General features: G+C 44.0%; 1 protein-coding gene across 49 annotated transcripts in view; it reads right to left on the minus strand.

Moving 5' to 3' along the window:
• Positions 1-14,637, minus strand: part of LOC119827306 — a 103,390-nt gene that overhangs the window by 52,770 nt on the left and 35,983 nt on the right. For 35 of the 49 annotated variants that reach the window (XR_006020953.1, XR_006020952.1, XR_005287634.1 and 32 more), the window contains one exon: positions 160-203. The exons of 4 other annotated variants lie outside the window; for them this stretch is intronic. Coding sequence is in view for 1 of the 45 variants with exons in the window: in XM_042056031.1 (XP_041911965.1) it covers positions 160-203; positions 4,948-5,053 (150 nt within the window). In the remaining 44 variants the exon portion in view is untranslated. Of the gene's footprint in view, positions 1-159; positions 204-4,947; positions 5,155-5,859; positions 6,003-14,637 lie in introns of all 49 variants that reach the window. 10 more of the 49 variants (XR_005287632.1, XR_005287613.1, XR_005287614.1 and 7 more) reach the window with 2 other exon arrangements.

Here is a 14,637-nt window from a genome sequence, read left to right on the forward strand (position 1 = left end):
GCTGTGGTCATGTTGTCTCTTCAAGGCAACAGAAACCCTGAGACACTCCCCTGTTCTCTGAACTTCTACCCACACATATATTAGACTTATGTCCCAAATATTCCTTTTTATCCATTCAATTCTTTCAATTTTTCTCTTCTTAAGTTTATTTTTACTTACATGTGTGCCGGCTTTTCTGTATGTACACTGCAAGCTTGCAGTACCTGTAACGGTAGAAGAAGAAGTCAGATTCTCTGGAACTGAAGTTACATGTAGTTGTGAGCCCTTGATGTAAGTGCTGGGATCTGAACTCAGGTCCTCTGCAAAAATAGCAAGTGCTCTTAATTGCTTAGCCATCTCTCCAGCTCCTCTTTCAAATGTTTATTTATTCATTTATTTATTAATTATGTGTATGGAGAAGTGATGATATGGTGTATGAAGAAGTCTGAGACAATCTGTGGGAATCAGTTCTCTCTTTCTACCACATGGGTCCCAGCAACCAAATATAGGCCATCAGCCCTGATGATAGGTATCTTCACCCACTGACCCATCCTTCTAGCCCTTAAATTTCTGTTTCTTTCTGTGACTTAGTATGGCGATTTTCTTTGAGGCAATTGTTGAATATATTCACACTGTCTTCTGCTTCACATTAAGTAGGAACAGGTATTATTGACCGTCTGAATCTGGTCCAAAATGAAACAAACTTGGTGGCACTAACAAAATACATTTTAGTGAGATTCTGTTTTTCTCCCTTTTGAATTCTGAGTGATAGCTGCATGTCTGCTGTGGGAACTTCCGTCTAGGTGATTTCCCAAGCACGTTGAGGCTAGGAGACATTTTCATCTGCTTTCCCAGCCGTCTCATCCCCCACCAAACTTCATCCCTCTGCAAGAGTCCTTTCAGGTGATTGGCTGAGGCTTCTACCTCTGCAAGAGTCCTTTCAGGTGATTGGCTGAGGCTTCTACCTCTGCAAGAGTCCTTTCAGGTGATTGGCTGAGGCTTCTACCTCTGCAAGAGTCCTTTCAGGTGATTGGCTGAGGCTTCTAGGACACATCTGGCAAACTCTCTCCGTAGGATTGTCTTTCCCCAGTAAAGCCCCTCAGTCTAAGCCAAGTCTGACTGATCCGTGTTTACAGTTGTATCCAGGAAAGATAATGACCAGTGTCCTTGGCTTACACACAAAAAGGGTCCCCCCCCCCCTGGAATTTTAATTTATCTAACAGTTTTCTTTCTCCTTCAGTATTTTTTAAAGTGAAATGTTTGATCAGTGTAGTAAAATATGCCTTTGGTGTGACAGTGGCATAAATGTCACAGGGGTAACCAACCACTTTCTGCTCCACGTTAGCCCACTTCACAATACCTAGTCTCTGTAAATCCAGCCAAGAGCCCATGGTTTGCGAGTTCATAGGCTCCAGGGGTGAATCTACTACTGCAATTTTGCTGATAGACATAGAATCAAACTGTCCTCTTAATTTCTATCCCCACTCTCATAGCTTTGCACAACTCTTAGACCTCATCAGAAAAGTTTCTTTGTGTGCTGGAGGGGGATTAATGCAGAAACTCACAACTGGTCAGAGCACAGAGGATAAACACCGAGCAGTGCTCAGCCACAAGTGTGATGCTGATGTCTCTATCACACCCGCTCAACAAGGCTCAAGGACCATCAAGAAAGAGGGGGATGGCAAGATTCTACGAGTCAGAGGTTGGAGAAGGGCAGAGCAGGATTGAAGCGGGTCTTCTGGACAGGACCACTGCACTTATGAACTTAGAGCTGTGGTTGCCTACACTAGACCAAGCCAGTCAACGATGCAGCGTGGAGTGTGGAGGGGCTCATGATCTGTCCCTCCCCATAGCTAAGGAGCTTTTGGAGGGAGAGTCCATCTTCTTTAACGATGTCTCCTCTGGTAGGCTGGTCACGCTAGTGGATGGCCACATGATCATGGATATGTAGAAAGCACAAATTGGATTCCGTCACTTGTTAAAAAGAAAGAAGAAGGAGGGGCTAGGGCTGTGAGGGATTGATCTGGGAGGAGTTAGGGGAAGAAGTGGTCATGAATATAATCAAACTGCGTCGTATACATGCATGAAATTCTCAAAGGCTTAATAACAATGTGTTTATAAGTAAGAACTTTAAGTGAAAATGTTCCTGCTTTATCCTAATTTTGTAGTTACCCAAGCAGAAACAAAAAACTTGCTGCAAACTACTCAGAAGTGAGATTCTCAAACAAATTCCAAGAGTATGTTCTGTATAGCACAGTCAAGGCTTGGCTGGTTTCCCCCATATCGATCTGAATTCACTGGCACCATTTTCATGCAATTGACTCTTTCCGTAGGAATTTACGGAGCACTGTTGTTTATTGGTCAGCAGTTCTGACCGCAGGAAATCCATCTTTCACAGCACCCACCACTGTGCGTTGTCATCTGTGACCGCAGGGGCTTTCAGCTGTGAGCAGATTTCTCTTCATCTATTCAAATTTCGGATATCTCGCTTTATCAAGATTATGTTTTGTAAAAAGTTTCCACTGTATTTTATTTCACTAACTCCAGCTTCAGACACTGTAATTTTGATTTTGTGTTCATAAATTTTTAATGGTAATAGTCATTATAAACTCAATGAAAGACTCACGGGATGCTTGTTGTGTTTAATCTCTAAGAAAATCATATGCAGTGTGTCCAGATATTCTAGTAACAATTGTTTAGGACAAGGGTTTTTTTTTAAATGTTTATTGGCCTATTCAGTAAGAATTAGGATCTGGCCTGTGATGGCTAAACTTGACTGTCAACTTGATAGACCCAGGAATTTGGGGTCTCTATTAAGGAATTGCCTCCATCAGATTGCCTGTGGGAATATCTGTGGGGCATTTTCTTGATGGCTAATTGACATAGAAGGGTCCAGCCTCTGTGGGCAGTGCCATTCCTGTTAAGATGGATGTGCTGTGGGCAATGTCATCCCTGGTAGGGTGGACTTGCGTAGTTAGGTATGCACCTGGAAGCAAGCCAGGAAGCAGAATTCTTTTATGGCTTCTGCTCCAGTTCCTGCCTCCAGGTTCCCTCCTTGGCTTCCCTTGATGATAGACTACAAACTCTCAGTCAATAAACCCTTTCTTCCTGGAATTGCTTTTGGTGTCGGTGTTGATCACAGCAACAGAAAGCAAACTAACCCAACTGAGAATCTGCCTGGAGCATTTCGAACAAAGGTCTCTACGAGTCTTAGTCTCCATGGTGATACCAGAGTGCAAAGGGCAAGTGATGAGACAGAGCATCATCATGATGACCGGAAGGCAAAGACCTTGAGAGGCCCCACAGATGCAGGAACCAGAAGATGGTGGTGTCTCTGCCTCTATATGACCTCCCTGTTGGAAAAAGCCTCCTTTTGCTGGTCATGGCTGTTCTACTCAGAGCCCCGAAGTTTCCTGAACCCCAAGGCTGTCATGGGCTCTCTCTGCACTTTTACTGTTCAGTCTCCATTTCTGACATTAATGCCCTCACCTTCTTTTCAATATTAGTTCTGAACTCAAATTTCTGAGGGAAGCAGGGCCAGCCCACTGTAACCAGAAGCCCAAAGGCCATAGTTTAGGAAGTCTTTTTCGGAAATCTATCTGACCTGGAATTGCTTGATGGTGGTCTACAAATCCTGGATGAGGATCATTTTCTAAATTCTGTGGCTCTGCGTCTTTCCCTGGATTGTCCTTACCTGTTCACAAAACCACACAGGAGGAGGCTACCAGGATGCCCTGCTGTCTTTGGCCACCCTGTGTCATGGGTACCACAGAAAAGACCAATGATCAGACAAGAATGGGCTCACATCCCCACTCCATGGCTTCTAAATGGAGCCTGTATGAGCTGCTAAGTCCCCTGAGTTTGGGTTTCCTCATCTGTAAAACAAGACTCTTTGCAGGGGAAAAAGAACTTATAAAGAGCCTAGCTCATAAAAAAAAAAAAAAAAGAAAGAAATACTCCTTCCCTGGAGGTCCCTCATCTCTGAGACACAGCGATGGAATCACCTTCATCCATAGAGAAGACATTCAAATAACAGTGTATGGACAGAACCAGGCAAAACCCAGGAAACGAATGAGAGCTGCCAGCAAGGGCTCTTGTTTTTCATCCCCGCCAAGCCTGATCCTCCCAGAGAGATACAGCATGTCTTTGGATACGTCGGCCACGGCTCGATCCAGATAAAGTCTCTCAGGCAGGCAGCATGTGTATAGTCAAATGCTCACTTCTACTTCAAGTTTCCAGTCCCCTGCTGGTCCTCTCCGCAAACTTAATTAATTAGCTGTGGTGAACATTTGTTCAAGCTCATGCAGCAACGGGAGACTGAAGAAGACAGGCTCTCATAAATTAAAACATTTCAAAATATTGTCTTCTCCCAAGAAAACAGTCTTTTTTTTTAAATTAACACTCCATTTGGATAACTTTAAGGTTTCAAAAGAAAACAAACAAGGCAGCTCCAGTGAGTGCTGTCTGCCTTTAACCATTTCCCCCCATTGTCCTACGTCATGGTTCCTCCTGTCCTCAGCATTGCCAGCCCCTGAGTAGATAGACCACAGATCCTCCACCCACCCTCTCTGTGACGCTCAGGCAAACAGACCATGAAGCCCTGGCATCAAATTGCTTGCCATGCCTCTGGATCAGGCAGGAAAAGGAGGTGGATGGCTACAGTGAAATCGAGCTGTCCGGGGTCACTACACACTGGCACCAACAGTGGCTGTGACCTTATGTATGAGATCTAAGTAAGAGCGAGCCAGACAACACCCCAGCATGGATGGAGGAAGATGTTTGAACTCTCGCCCTTGGCTGGGTAGCTATTAGCAACTGATGATTGTTGTGTGCCCACACGCATGCACAGATACACAATAAATAAATGCTAGACGATTAAAAGTAACCAGCTATAGCAGTACCAAAAGCCTGTCTCAGTTATATACAAATAGTAGCAATAGACACTTATGGAAAGGAATCTCCACTTGCCTTTAGCCATAATGGTCATGGTAGTTAATATAATAGCTGGTGGTGAGTTGCAACAATATGCCACTGTCATTGCCCACAAGTGCATATCTTTCGAGAGACATGGCATTTCTCTGTATGTACAGCCAGATAGGGACACAGATGAAGTATAATCTCTCTCTCTGCTTCCACCTCTGTCTCTACACACAGTGCATAAGATATATGTGATATCTGTGTCAAAATAAGAATAGAAATTTAAATGTAGAGTTGGCCTCTGCACCCATGGATCCTAGATTTGTGAATATATCCAAGTATGGATTGAGATTATTGCAGAAAAAAACTGCCTATGCACAGGCAGTTTTCTGTCCATTATTACCCTCCTGCATTATGACAGCTATTTACATAGGGTCCTGTGGTATTAGATATTGTTAGCAATTTCCAGCACTTTAAAGGCTGAGGCAGAGGATTACTGCAAGTTCAAGATCAGCCAGGGCTATATAATAATTTCTAGACCAGTCAGGACTTCAGTGTGAGATTTTTTGTATCAAAAAAAAGTAGCCTAAGGATGAGTTGAATTGCATAGGGGGATATGTGTAGTTAAACGCAATTAAATACACCAATTTATGTATGGGACTCATACACAGAGTTTGGCATTGTGTGGGGTTCTAGAACCAATTCCCTCAGGAAATGTATATATATATATATATATATATATATATATATATATATATATATACCTGTAAGCATATATACACACATAGGCATATTTACATACATCTCTGCATATAGAGGCATGCATTATAAATACATATTAGGTCATAAAGACAAACAAGTGAGCATTAGAAAACTAATTACCCATAGCTCTTTCCTAAACAGCACATATTTTGTGGGGACATCTATACACTGTACTAAACCAATACTTTCAGCATCACTTACAAAAAGGAGGAGCCGCCTACACGGCTGACACACAGGATATGCAGAAGTTAAGGGATGGGGCACATCATATCACATCACAGCAAGCTTGGGCCGTTCTTCGCTTGTCTTGCTGCTCCTTACTGTCCGGTGCACAGATGCTGTATCTGAAGAAGATCAGTCAGTGTGTGACACTAACACAGCACATCCATGCTAAAACTGAGCAAAAGTATGAAGAAGGCCTTTTTCTCATCTTACCGAAACACACATTCATCCCTGGGTACCTTACTCCGTGCTTCTCATACTGTGAGAAGGATAAAACCTCTCTTTTGAAATCCACTGTTTAGGGACCTTGGGTTTAAACAGTTAAATAGTAGTCTTAACTGGTACAAGAGGAACATTGATCCTTACCCTCTAGGCGTGTGTATAGCCACTGGCAGAACACGGAAGGCATCTGCATTTGACCTGGTTAAACAGCGCAGACTTGTGTGTGATTTGCTTATATAGATCATCAATCTGCAATGCTTGAGAGCTTGAAAAGGGAGATGAGGGAGAGACTAGAGTCTTTGCAAAACATTTGGAGGGCATGAGGAGCTGAGCTGGTCCTGAAGCAGGGAGAGGTGTTCATAACTAGAAGCCAAGGAGACAGGTTTGAAAAACAACGAACAGTGAGAATACAGACAAAAATCAGAACATGGTGCACTGACTGGCTGAGCCAGGGTGAGGGACACAGACCACAGCGAAGCTGAAGAGGGACGAGGAGAAACAGAAATCAGGCAAGAGCAGCCTTGAGAATCAGGGTTTGCACCTGCAGAAAGCCAGATCCTGGCCACCATCAGTTACCCAGATCTTCTCTTGGCTCCGTGGCTACTAGTCCATAGTTTCATGTTTCCAATTAGCATATTTCAGGGTGTGTCTGTGGCCCACTGACTGGGAAGGTCCTGCCCTGAGTGTGGGGGGCACCATCCTATAGATTGAGGACCATGGTAGAAGGAGAAGAGGGGAGAGAGCCAACAAGGACAGACAGTTTACCTCCTCCTCTTTGTCGCTGAGAGGTGAGGGGCCTCTGTGCGACCTGTCTGGTCAGATGTTGTCTCTAATAAAGCAAATCTAATCCTATTTGATGTAACACATATCCAACAAATATCTTTTCAATTAAAACTGCATTAGATTTATCTGGTGCTGTAGGTTAGGTCATCAAAATGTTAACTTGCTGATGGTCTGTTTAACAGGCTGACTGAGGTTTACAGGCAATGAGTCCGTAAACACATACCTCAGGAGACTGATCCACCCATCTTTCATATCTACAATACTGATCATGTTATGAGGTTTGAGGCACCAAGCCAAGTCAGTTTATATGAATCACAGAAACTAGAGGAGATCACAGCATCGTGTAGACTTCATTATGGTTGAATGACTTCTGGCCATAGTTCAGTCAAATCACATACATAGATAAATTTACCTTGGATTGCCAGACAATTACCTGTATCATTGTTCAAAAGGTATTAATCGTTTCCTTTCTTTTTTCAATTTATGTTATTATATTATGTGTATGGGTATTTTTTCTGCATGCATGTCTGTGCGACATGTTTCTGAAGTGCCATGAAGACCACAGAAAGTTTTGGTTATCCTGGAACTAAAATTACAGACAGTTGTGAGCTGACATGCAGGTGCTGGGAATTGAACCCTGGTCCTCTGGAAGAACAACCGGTGCTCTTAACTTCTGCACCCTCTCTCCAACCACAGTCATTATGTCTTGTTGAAAATAGAAATGTATAGGATGGAACCAGCCGTGCCCATCCAGAATTCCTAATAAATTCTGAAAGCTTACACTGCCCCTTTCATTTACCACACCCACTCAACACCACAGGAGCTGCCTGCTTTGAGTCAAAGGATACAGCTCCACTAGTAGACGCAAACAGGGTCCCTATGTGAAGCTGAGTTAGAGCAGGGACTATACCCACAGAGAAACCACCTATAGTATCCATACGAAAACTGGTCCCTTTGATAGTCTCACCCAAACGTGGTAACTAAGCAATCAGCACACACGTACCGATGGGGCTATGGTCTCACTAAACCGACTACACTACGTGGCTTTGTTTTAACGGGTCAGAGTACACATAAGCGAAAACTCTGGATAATGTGTTTTTAAAATTTTCCTTTCATCTTGACATCATTAAATGATTGGGAGTGCTCTCCATTAAGTTCCCTAATGACAATATCCTTTTCTCTTGCAAATGCCTTTGAAGTCTCCTACCGCCTATTACAAGTATTTGGATACTCCCCAGTAAGAGTGGGCAGAGGGCCAACACAAGCCACCAGGTGCCAATACGACACCTGACAAATGAGCCACACGACTGGAAAAGGGTGGGCCCATCCTCCTGCTGCAGCTTCATTTCCTCCCAATTCCCACGAACAGGAAGTCGTTGTTGGGATGGGGGGAAAAGCTTTCCTTAAAGACCCAGACAACCAAAGGTCAGAGCTAGCTAGTTAACTCCTTGCTACCAAACAACTGAAAGCTGGCATCAAGCAAACTCAAGGTTTTGTTTACATTGACTTGTTTTGCCCTGCTGACTCCTGGGTTCAAGGATGCTGTGACAGATTTGGCAACCAGAGCTCGTGGGGCAGATGGGGTACCTTGGATGCCTCAGGACAGTTGACAGGGAAAGCCTATCTATGGCAACCCTTGTACAAATCAAGAGAATTTGAAGTACAAAAGGCCCTGAGAAGAAGGCTAGAACCACGGTGTCAAACTGGAACTTACTAACCGAAAGAATCTGAGCAGAATTCACTGAGATTCTGAAACAACAACCACACCACATTCACAAGCGCTTGGTGCAGCTAAATGCCCTAACTGCCTCCTAAATAAGTCACATGGCTTGAATAGAGTTCAATCAAGCACAAAAAGAGGAAGATGTTCCAGCAGAAAAGATATGTACTTACTCCTATCCAAATGCTACCTCAAGAGATACCCACTGTGCCACAGATATTCAATATGCTTAAATTACTAAAATTCATTTTATATGCACATATGCTCCAAAACCGAGACCACCAAAGAGGACACGAAGTTGGAAGAAGATGGGTTGAGGTGGGAGGAAGAACCCAGGAGGAGTTTAGGAGGAAGAGGGGGTGGTTATGGTCAAAATACATTGTACGTGTGTATGCATTGTACAGATAAATATTAAAAATATTATAATTTTTAAAATTTAAACTATTACAGAAATTACAGTGTGGGATGTTCTAGAACTTTTTTTCCCTAGCAACACAACTGATGTCTGTCCTTGGTAACCTAGATGCAGTATCTTCATTAACTGATATATCCAACCAACGCTTGGTAGTAGAAATGGCAGCCCCTTTTTACCATGGCATGGTTATACCAATTAATCAGATGTCCCCAAGTCACATACATTTATTCTGAGACTTGCTCATTTTATGTGTCTTGTCCATTCGTCTACAAACCTTGTATGTACTCTCTCAATAATGGATCTGACCCCCTTTCTAAAATGTATAAGTCAAACCTTTGTCCCAATTTGTCACGTCTATTAATTTTCTAACAATTTTTTTAATGACATCATGTCTGTCAGGTCTTCCTTACTGACCTCTGGCTTCGTCACCTTGCTTACAAAGCACTTCTAACTCCAGATTACATATTTAAAGGTGTTTGCGGCTTCTTACTGCACGCACCCAGATCTGGAGTTTTCTGTTCAGAGTTCTGTTCCATCTGGAATTTACTTCTGTGTATAGTTTGAGTCCAGATGGAGAAACAGTTGTTCCGGCACTGTGCACGGAACAGTCTACTGTTGAGCTGCTGATCAGAAAAGCCTCCACTCACCATGCCATTCCTCCCCAGTCCTGCGTCTGCTTCTGGACTCTAATCGTGGTGAACTGAGTTCTCTGTCGTTTGTTGCATGTGTTGCATTGTTTAAGATGTGCGGTTTGCTTTGACAACTACTGGGACAGGTCTGTGGTTGTACAAAAGAAACTGTTTGTTCCTGCTCTTCCGCGGGAACTTTATGATGAACTGAAACAGTTGACCAAATGTCTTGTTAGAAATGGGATAGCATTTCAGTTTATGGAAAAGTCAAATGAAATTTTTACATCTTATCGGCATCTGAGTAAAGCACAATTCACGTTACACGTTAAGTAGCATATATATAGTTATGCTTTATTAAGAGACCATGGAGGTCCTATTGTCAAGTGGACATCTGTAGCATAACTCTGACACTCAGAGCTCAGGAACATTGCAGAAGAGCAGGCAGAAAGAGTGTAGAGGCCAGAGGCTAAAGGAATTGCTGCAAAGTAGGCTCTCCTGAGCATGACCAGGATGCTGCACCAATGATCTCTCAACATGTAGCTGCCTACATAGGACCACACTAGCAGACAGGCCAACATGGATAAGCCAACACTTTAGAATGATCTAAAATTCTTAGCTCCACCCTTTAGCTGAAGAACTACTGAGGGAGGGAGAGTTGGTTTTCTTCAGGGATAAAGCCCTGTCAGACTGCCTGAGAGTCATTACATATGGCAATATTAATTAGACTCAATAGGCTCGCTATCTCTCTCTCTTTCTCTCTCTCTCTCTCTCTCTCTCTCTCTGTGTGTGTGTGTGTGTGTGTGTGTGTGAGAGAGAGAGAGAGAGAGAGAGAGAGGATGATGATGAATGAATCTGAGAGGGGGACATGGAAGAGAGGGACATTGGAAGAATGGAAGTGTAGCGGGAGGAGTAGAAATAATGTAAACACAGTGCACTCACATATAAATCTCTCAAAAATAATAAATAACAATAATTGAGCCAGGCATGATGACGCATGCCTTTAATCTCAGAACTCAGGAGGCAGAGGCAGGCAGATCTCTCTGAGTTCAAGGCCAGCTGGGTCTATATAGTAAGACTTACACTCACAAAGAAATGAACATTCCTTAAAGTCATGACACAACACAGTGCGCTGTCGTTACTCTTGGGGTGTCATGCAGTCTCTTAGGGAGCAGGCGGAAAGTGTTCCCTTTGACCCGCTGCTCCGTCAGCCAAGCAGCCTATTCTGTGGCATGTGTGTCACATGGTTAGGGATGGGCACAGCCTGGCTCTCAGAGCTTTAAAACCTAGTGAAGACTATAAAACACGCATGTAAGCACGTAAAGCATGTGGATGTACAAGCGTTGGGATAACGTAGCTAGTACTGGAGTCAAATTAGTTGGGATAGGGTAGGCTCATTGGAGTCAGATGAGTTGGGATAGTGTAGCTAATACTGGAGCCAAATGACTTGGGATAGTGTAGCTAATAATGGAGTCAGATGAGTTAGGAGAGTATAGACTCATTGGAGTCAAAGAGTTGGGATAGTGTAGCTAATATTGGAGTCAGATGAGTTAGGAGAGTATAGACTCATTGAAGTCAGATGAGTTGGGATAGTGTAGCTAATATTGGAGTCAGATGAGTTGCTGTCAACAACAAAAGCCCTAAGCAGTGAAGGTCAGGAGACTCAGGGAAGACTTACAGGCATTCTCTCTCACTTTACAGGAAAGGAAACGAAGGCCAGGAAAGGCTAAGTCTAGGATTGAGCAGCCACAGGAGGCACGAGCGAACACTCTGTTTACAGCACCCAGCTGCCAACGATTTTAGAGTGATCTAACACTCGTAATTAATCTGTGCAGAAAGAGTCCTTTAGGGAACTCACATTTATAATCTTCAACACTCACCAACATGTCCCCCAAACCAGTTAAAACTGAAAGAGCCACAAGCCACAATCAAATGACTCCACTACATATACCTGTTTTGATCTCTGTGACATCAAATGCCAGGTTGCTAAAGACACAACACTCTTCAGCCAGTGGTTTGGACAGGAAAACACGCTGTGCCTGACTCGGTGGCAACACGGAAGAGTCTTTTTTGCCCCTTCGGGTGACTCATTCCCTTGTCAGATTTTAGAGCCCCCGAGTTAGAATAAAACACCCTAAGACCCCCAGGAAGCTACACCCCTGTGGAGAAGGGATTTCTAAGGCTCAGCATCAAATCGCCTTTGATTTTTCCCTTGAGTTTATTTCTGTCACAGTGAATCAGGTAATGCATTTCAGCTTTTAAACCATGAAGAGATCTTTCTTTTTTAGAAAAAAAATAGCTCTCACAGCTTTAATCTTATATTTCCATGCGTATTGAGATAAATGTTGTAAAACTATCAATTCTGTCAAAACCTGGCAAAGAGAAAACAAGACACCATACAATCTTAATGTCCAAACTGACTGGTGATTATCAGGGATTAAATGTTCAGGAATTCCAAATCTTTTTTGATTTGAGATGTCTAGATAACTTTTGTTTTTCCATAATTGTGTGAGGTTTCTACATAGTATTTAAGAATCAATTATATTGCAATTGATGTAATTAACTCTAATAATCCATTAAAAGTCGGTAGGAGGGCTATTCAAGTCAACAGAAAAGAAGGAGTGGATTATGAAGGTGTTATTAACCTATACAGAATTTTACCAGACATTTTCTTTTCTTACATAATAAATACACAGTGTTAGGAAGGCTGTCATTATAATTTAGTATGAACAATAGTCCATCACTTCTTTCCCTACGCAACCCTTAACTAATTCCATGCACCGTGCACAAGTTAAATGAAGCCTTTTCTAATCAGGTGCACTTGTATCAATCATCTATTACTCCACGGTGAACGATGGTGTCCCTGCTCAGCTGCGTGGAAGAGAAGAGTAGCCCAGCAGAAATGTCAGGCCCACCTTCTCTTTGAATTGACAACTTTCTGTTCCTGATGCCTGTCTGCATTTTAGCGAGCAATCAAAGAGAAAGTCTGAGAGAAGAGAAAGCCCTGCTTATGCTTGATGGGCGCTAACTTGTCGTGGAAAGTAAGGCCGCACACGTGTCCTCTTGACCCCCGAGCCAGCTGTGCAGCCTACTGCTCTTTGGAGTCCAGTGAAGTCCACCTTACCCAATCCCAGAGCCTCCCACTCTTGTGCCCTCCCAGCCCAAGGGGCTCATTTTGTTCTAGCTATATGAAGCAGACAGACACCTCGAACAGCCAACCTCGAGAGACTGTCATGTCACAGGGTCTCCAGAGCACAGGGTGTGTTTCCAGGCCACAGCATATTTTCCCTCCAGTTTCCATTACTCCTGGAAAAACTCGATGGGAAAACAAATCAGGAGTTCAGGGCTTTAAAACAAAGGTCACACAGCTGAGTGTGGTGGTGTCGCCATCCCAGGGGCTCACAAGGCTGAGACATGAGGATGGCATGTTCTTCCCAGGGTATAGAACAATTTTAAGGCTGGCTTGGGTTTGTAACTTAACAAGATCCTGTCTCAACTGTTTAAAATATGGAGCGTGAGCTGTAGCTGGCTGCTAGAACAACTGCCTAAAGTTCAAGGCCCTACGTCCAATCCCCAGCTCCTCAAAAACAAAAAAATATTAATTTATTAATGAATTGCAGGTCAACAAGCAGACTGTCCTTCTCTGAATGGATTCTCCTCATTCATCATTTCTCACGGGGCCTTTGACACTTTGAAAATGGACAAGTGTTTTTCTAAATTTCCTGTCTCTGCATGAAAGAACAAGTTGCTGGTGGTCTCTGCCATTTACCGACCATCAACTTTCCTAGGAACATAGACTGCTTATGGCTTCAGCTAGCTTTGTATAGATGTCACAAAGGGCAGCTGTGCCTAGCAAAGATGCAGAGCCACAGGGCCTGTGGTCGAGAGGACCCTGCGCCTGGACAGGAGATGGGGGGCAGCAGGGTATGAGCCAAGGACCTTCATTTCACTATAAACCAGATGGGGAAAGACCCCTGGCTTCAGTGAGTTGCATTCACTTGGAATGACGTCAAAGAGAGACGTGAAATGTGCTTGGTAAAGCACAAAACCCTTTGCAGATCCAAGAGTTTGTTTGCACAGGTAGCCTTGACCAAAGCCGTAAAGACTCTTCAAAGTCAGGAGAAAGGGACAAAACACAGTTCCTCAAACCTTGCAGCACATGGAGTCGTCTGGGGAGTTATTTCAAACCATCCTATCCATTTCCCGGGTGACTCTGATTGGAACTCCAGGCTGGGAGACACTTGGATAAGGGTTTGACTGGAAATAGGCTCCCATCCACACATCAGTTATTTGGAACACGCAGAAGCCTCAGAGGATAGAAACAATTACAAGATATGGCTCAGATGGTGAGCAACTTCAGGGCTACATGTTGGGGGAAGATAAGATGAAAGCTGTGTGCAGACGCAGGACCCGCAGCCCACAGTCACAATCTCCCTGTGTCCCTTTGGAGCGAGAAGCCAGACAAGACTCCACTCTCCCCAGAGGGAAACTCTGGTTCCTAGCATTGGTTAAAGCACCTGTGTGAGTGCCTCTATTCCCAAAATGTGAGCCTCGCGCCCAGGCCCTGAGGACCAATGTGGGTCATAGGAGTCTGGGTCAGGCATCAGGAGAAGAGTGTGGACCCTGCCTCTGTCTGAGAAAAGCAGGCATCCTGGAGAGTTCAGCTCAGACATGGAAGGAACAAAGGCCCCTTTGCATTCCAGAGAGCATCTGGTCTATGAGGCACCCAGGAAGCCTAAATGAGACAACTCCAGATGTGGGCAGCTGTGTGAGAAGACGGCAGACTTAGCCTCGGAAGGTTTCACTTTGAGTCCTCCTCCCCAAGGTCAGGCCCCCAGAGGCCATCTGGAGTCCCAGCAGTGTCTTGGAGCAGAGGAAGAATGCCACCTCCTCTTTTTTTCTGACACCCTACTGTCCCTTTGTATGGGTCCCAAGAACGGTGACTAAAGAGGCCTGGTCCAAGAGTCAGGAGGCCTGGCTTGTCACTCTGC

The sequence above is a fragment of the Arvicola amphibius genome, chromosome 12 (genome assembly GCF_903992535.2).
Source record: "Arvicola amphibius chromosome 12, mArvAmp1.2, whole genome shotgun sequence".
NCBI classification, from domain to species: domain Eukaryota; kingdom Metazoa; phylum Chordata; class Mammalia; order Rodentia; family Cricetidae; genus Arvicola; species Arvicola amphibius.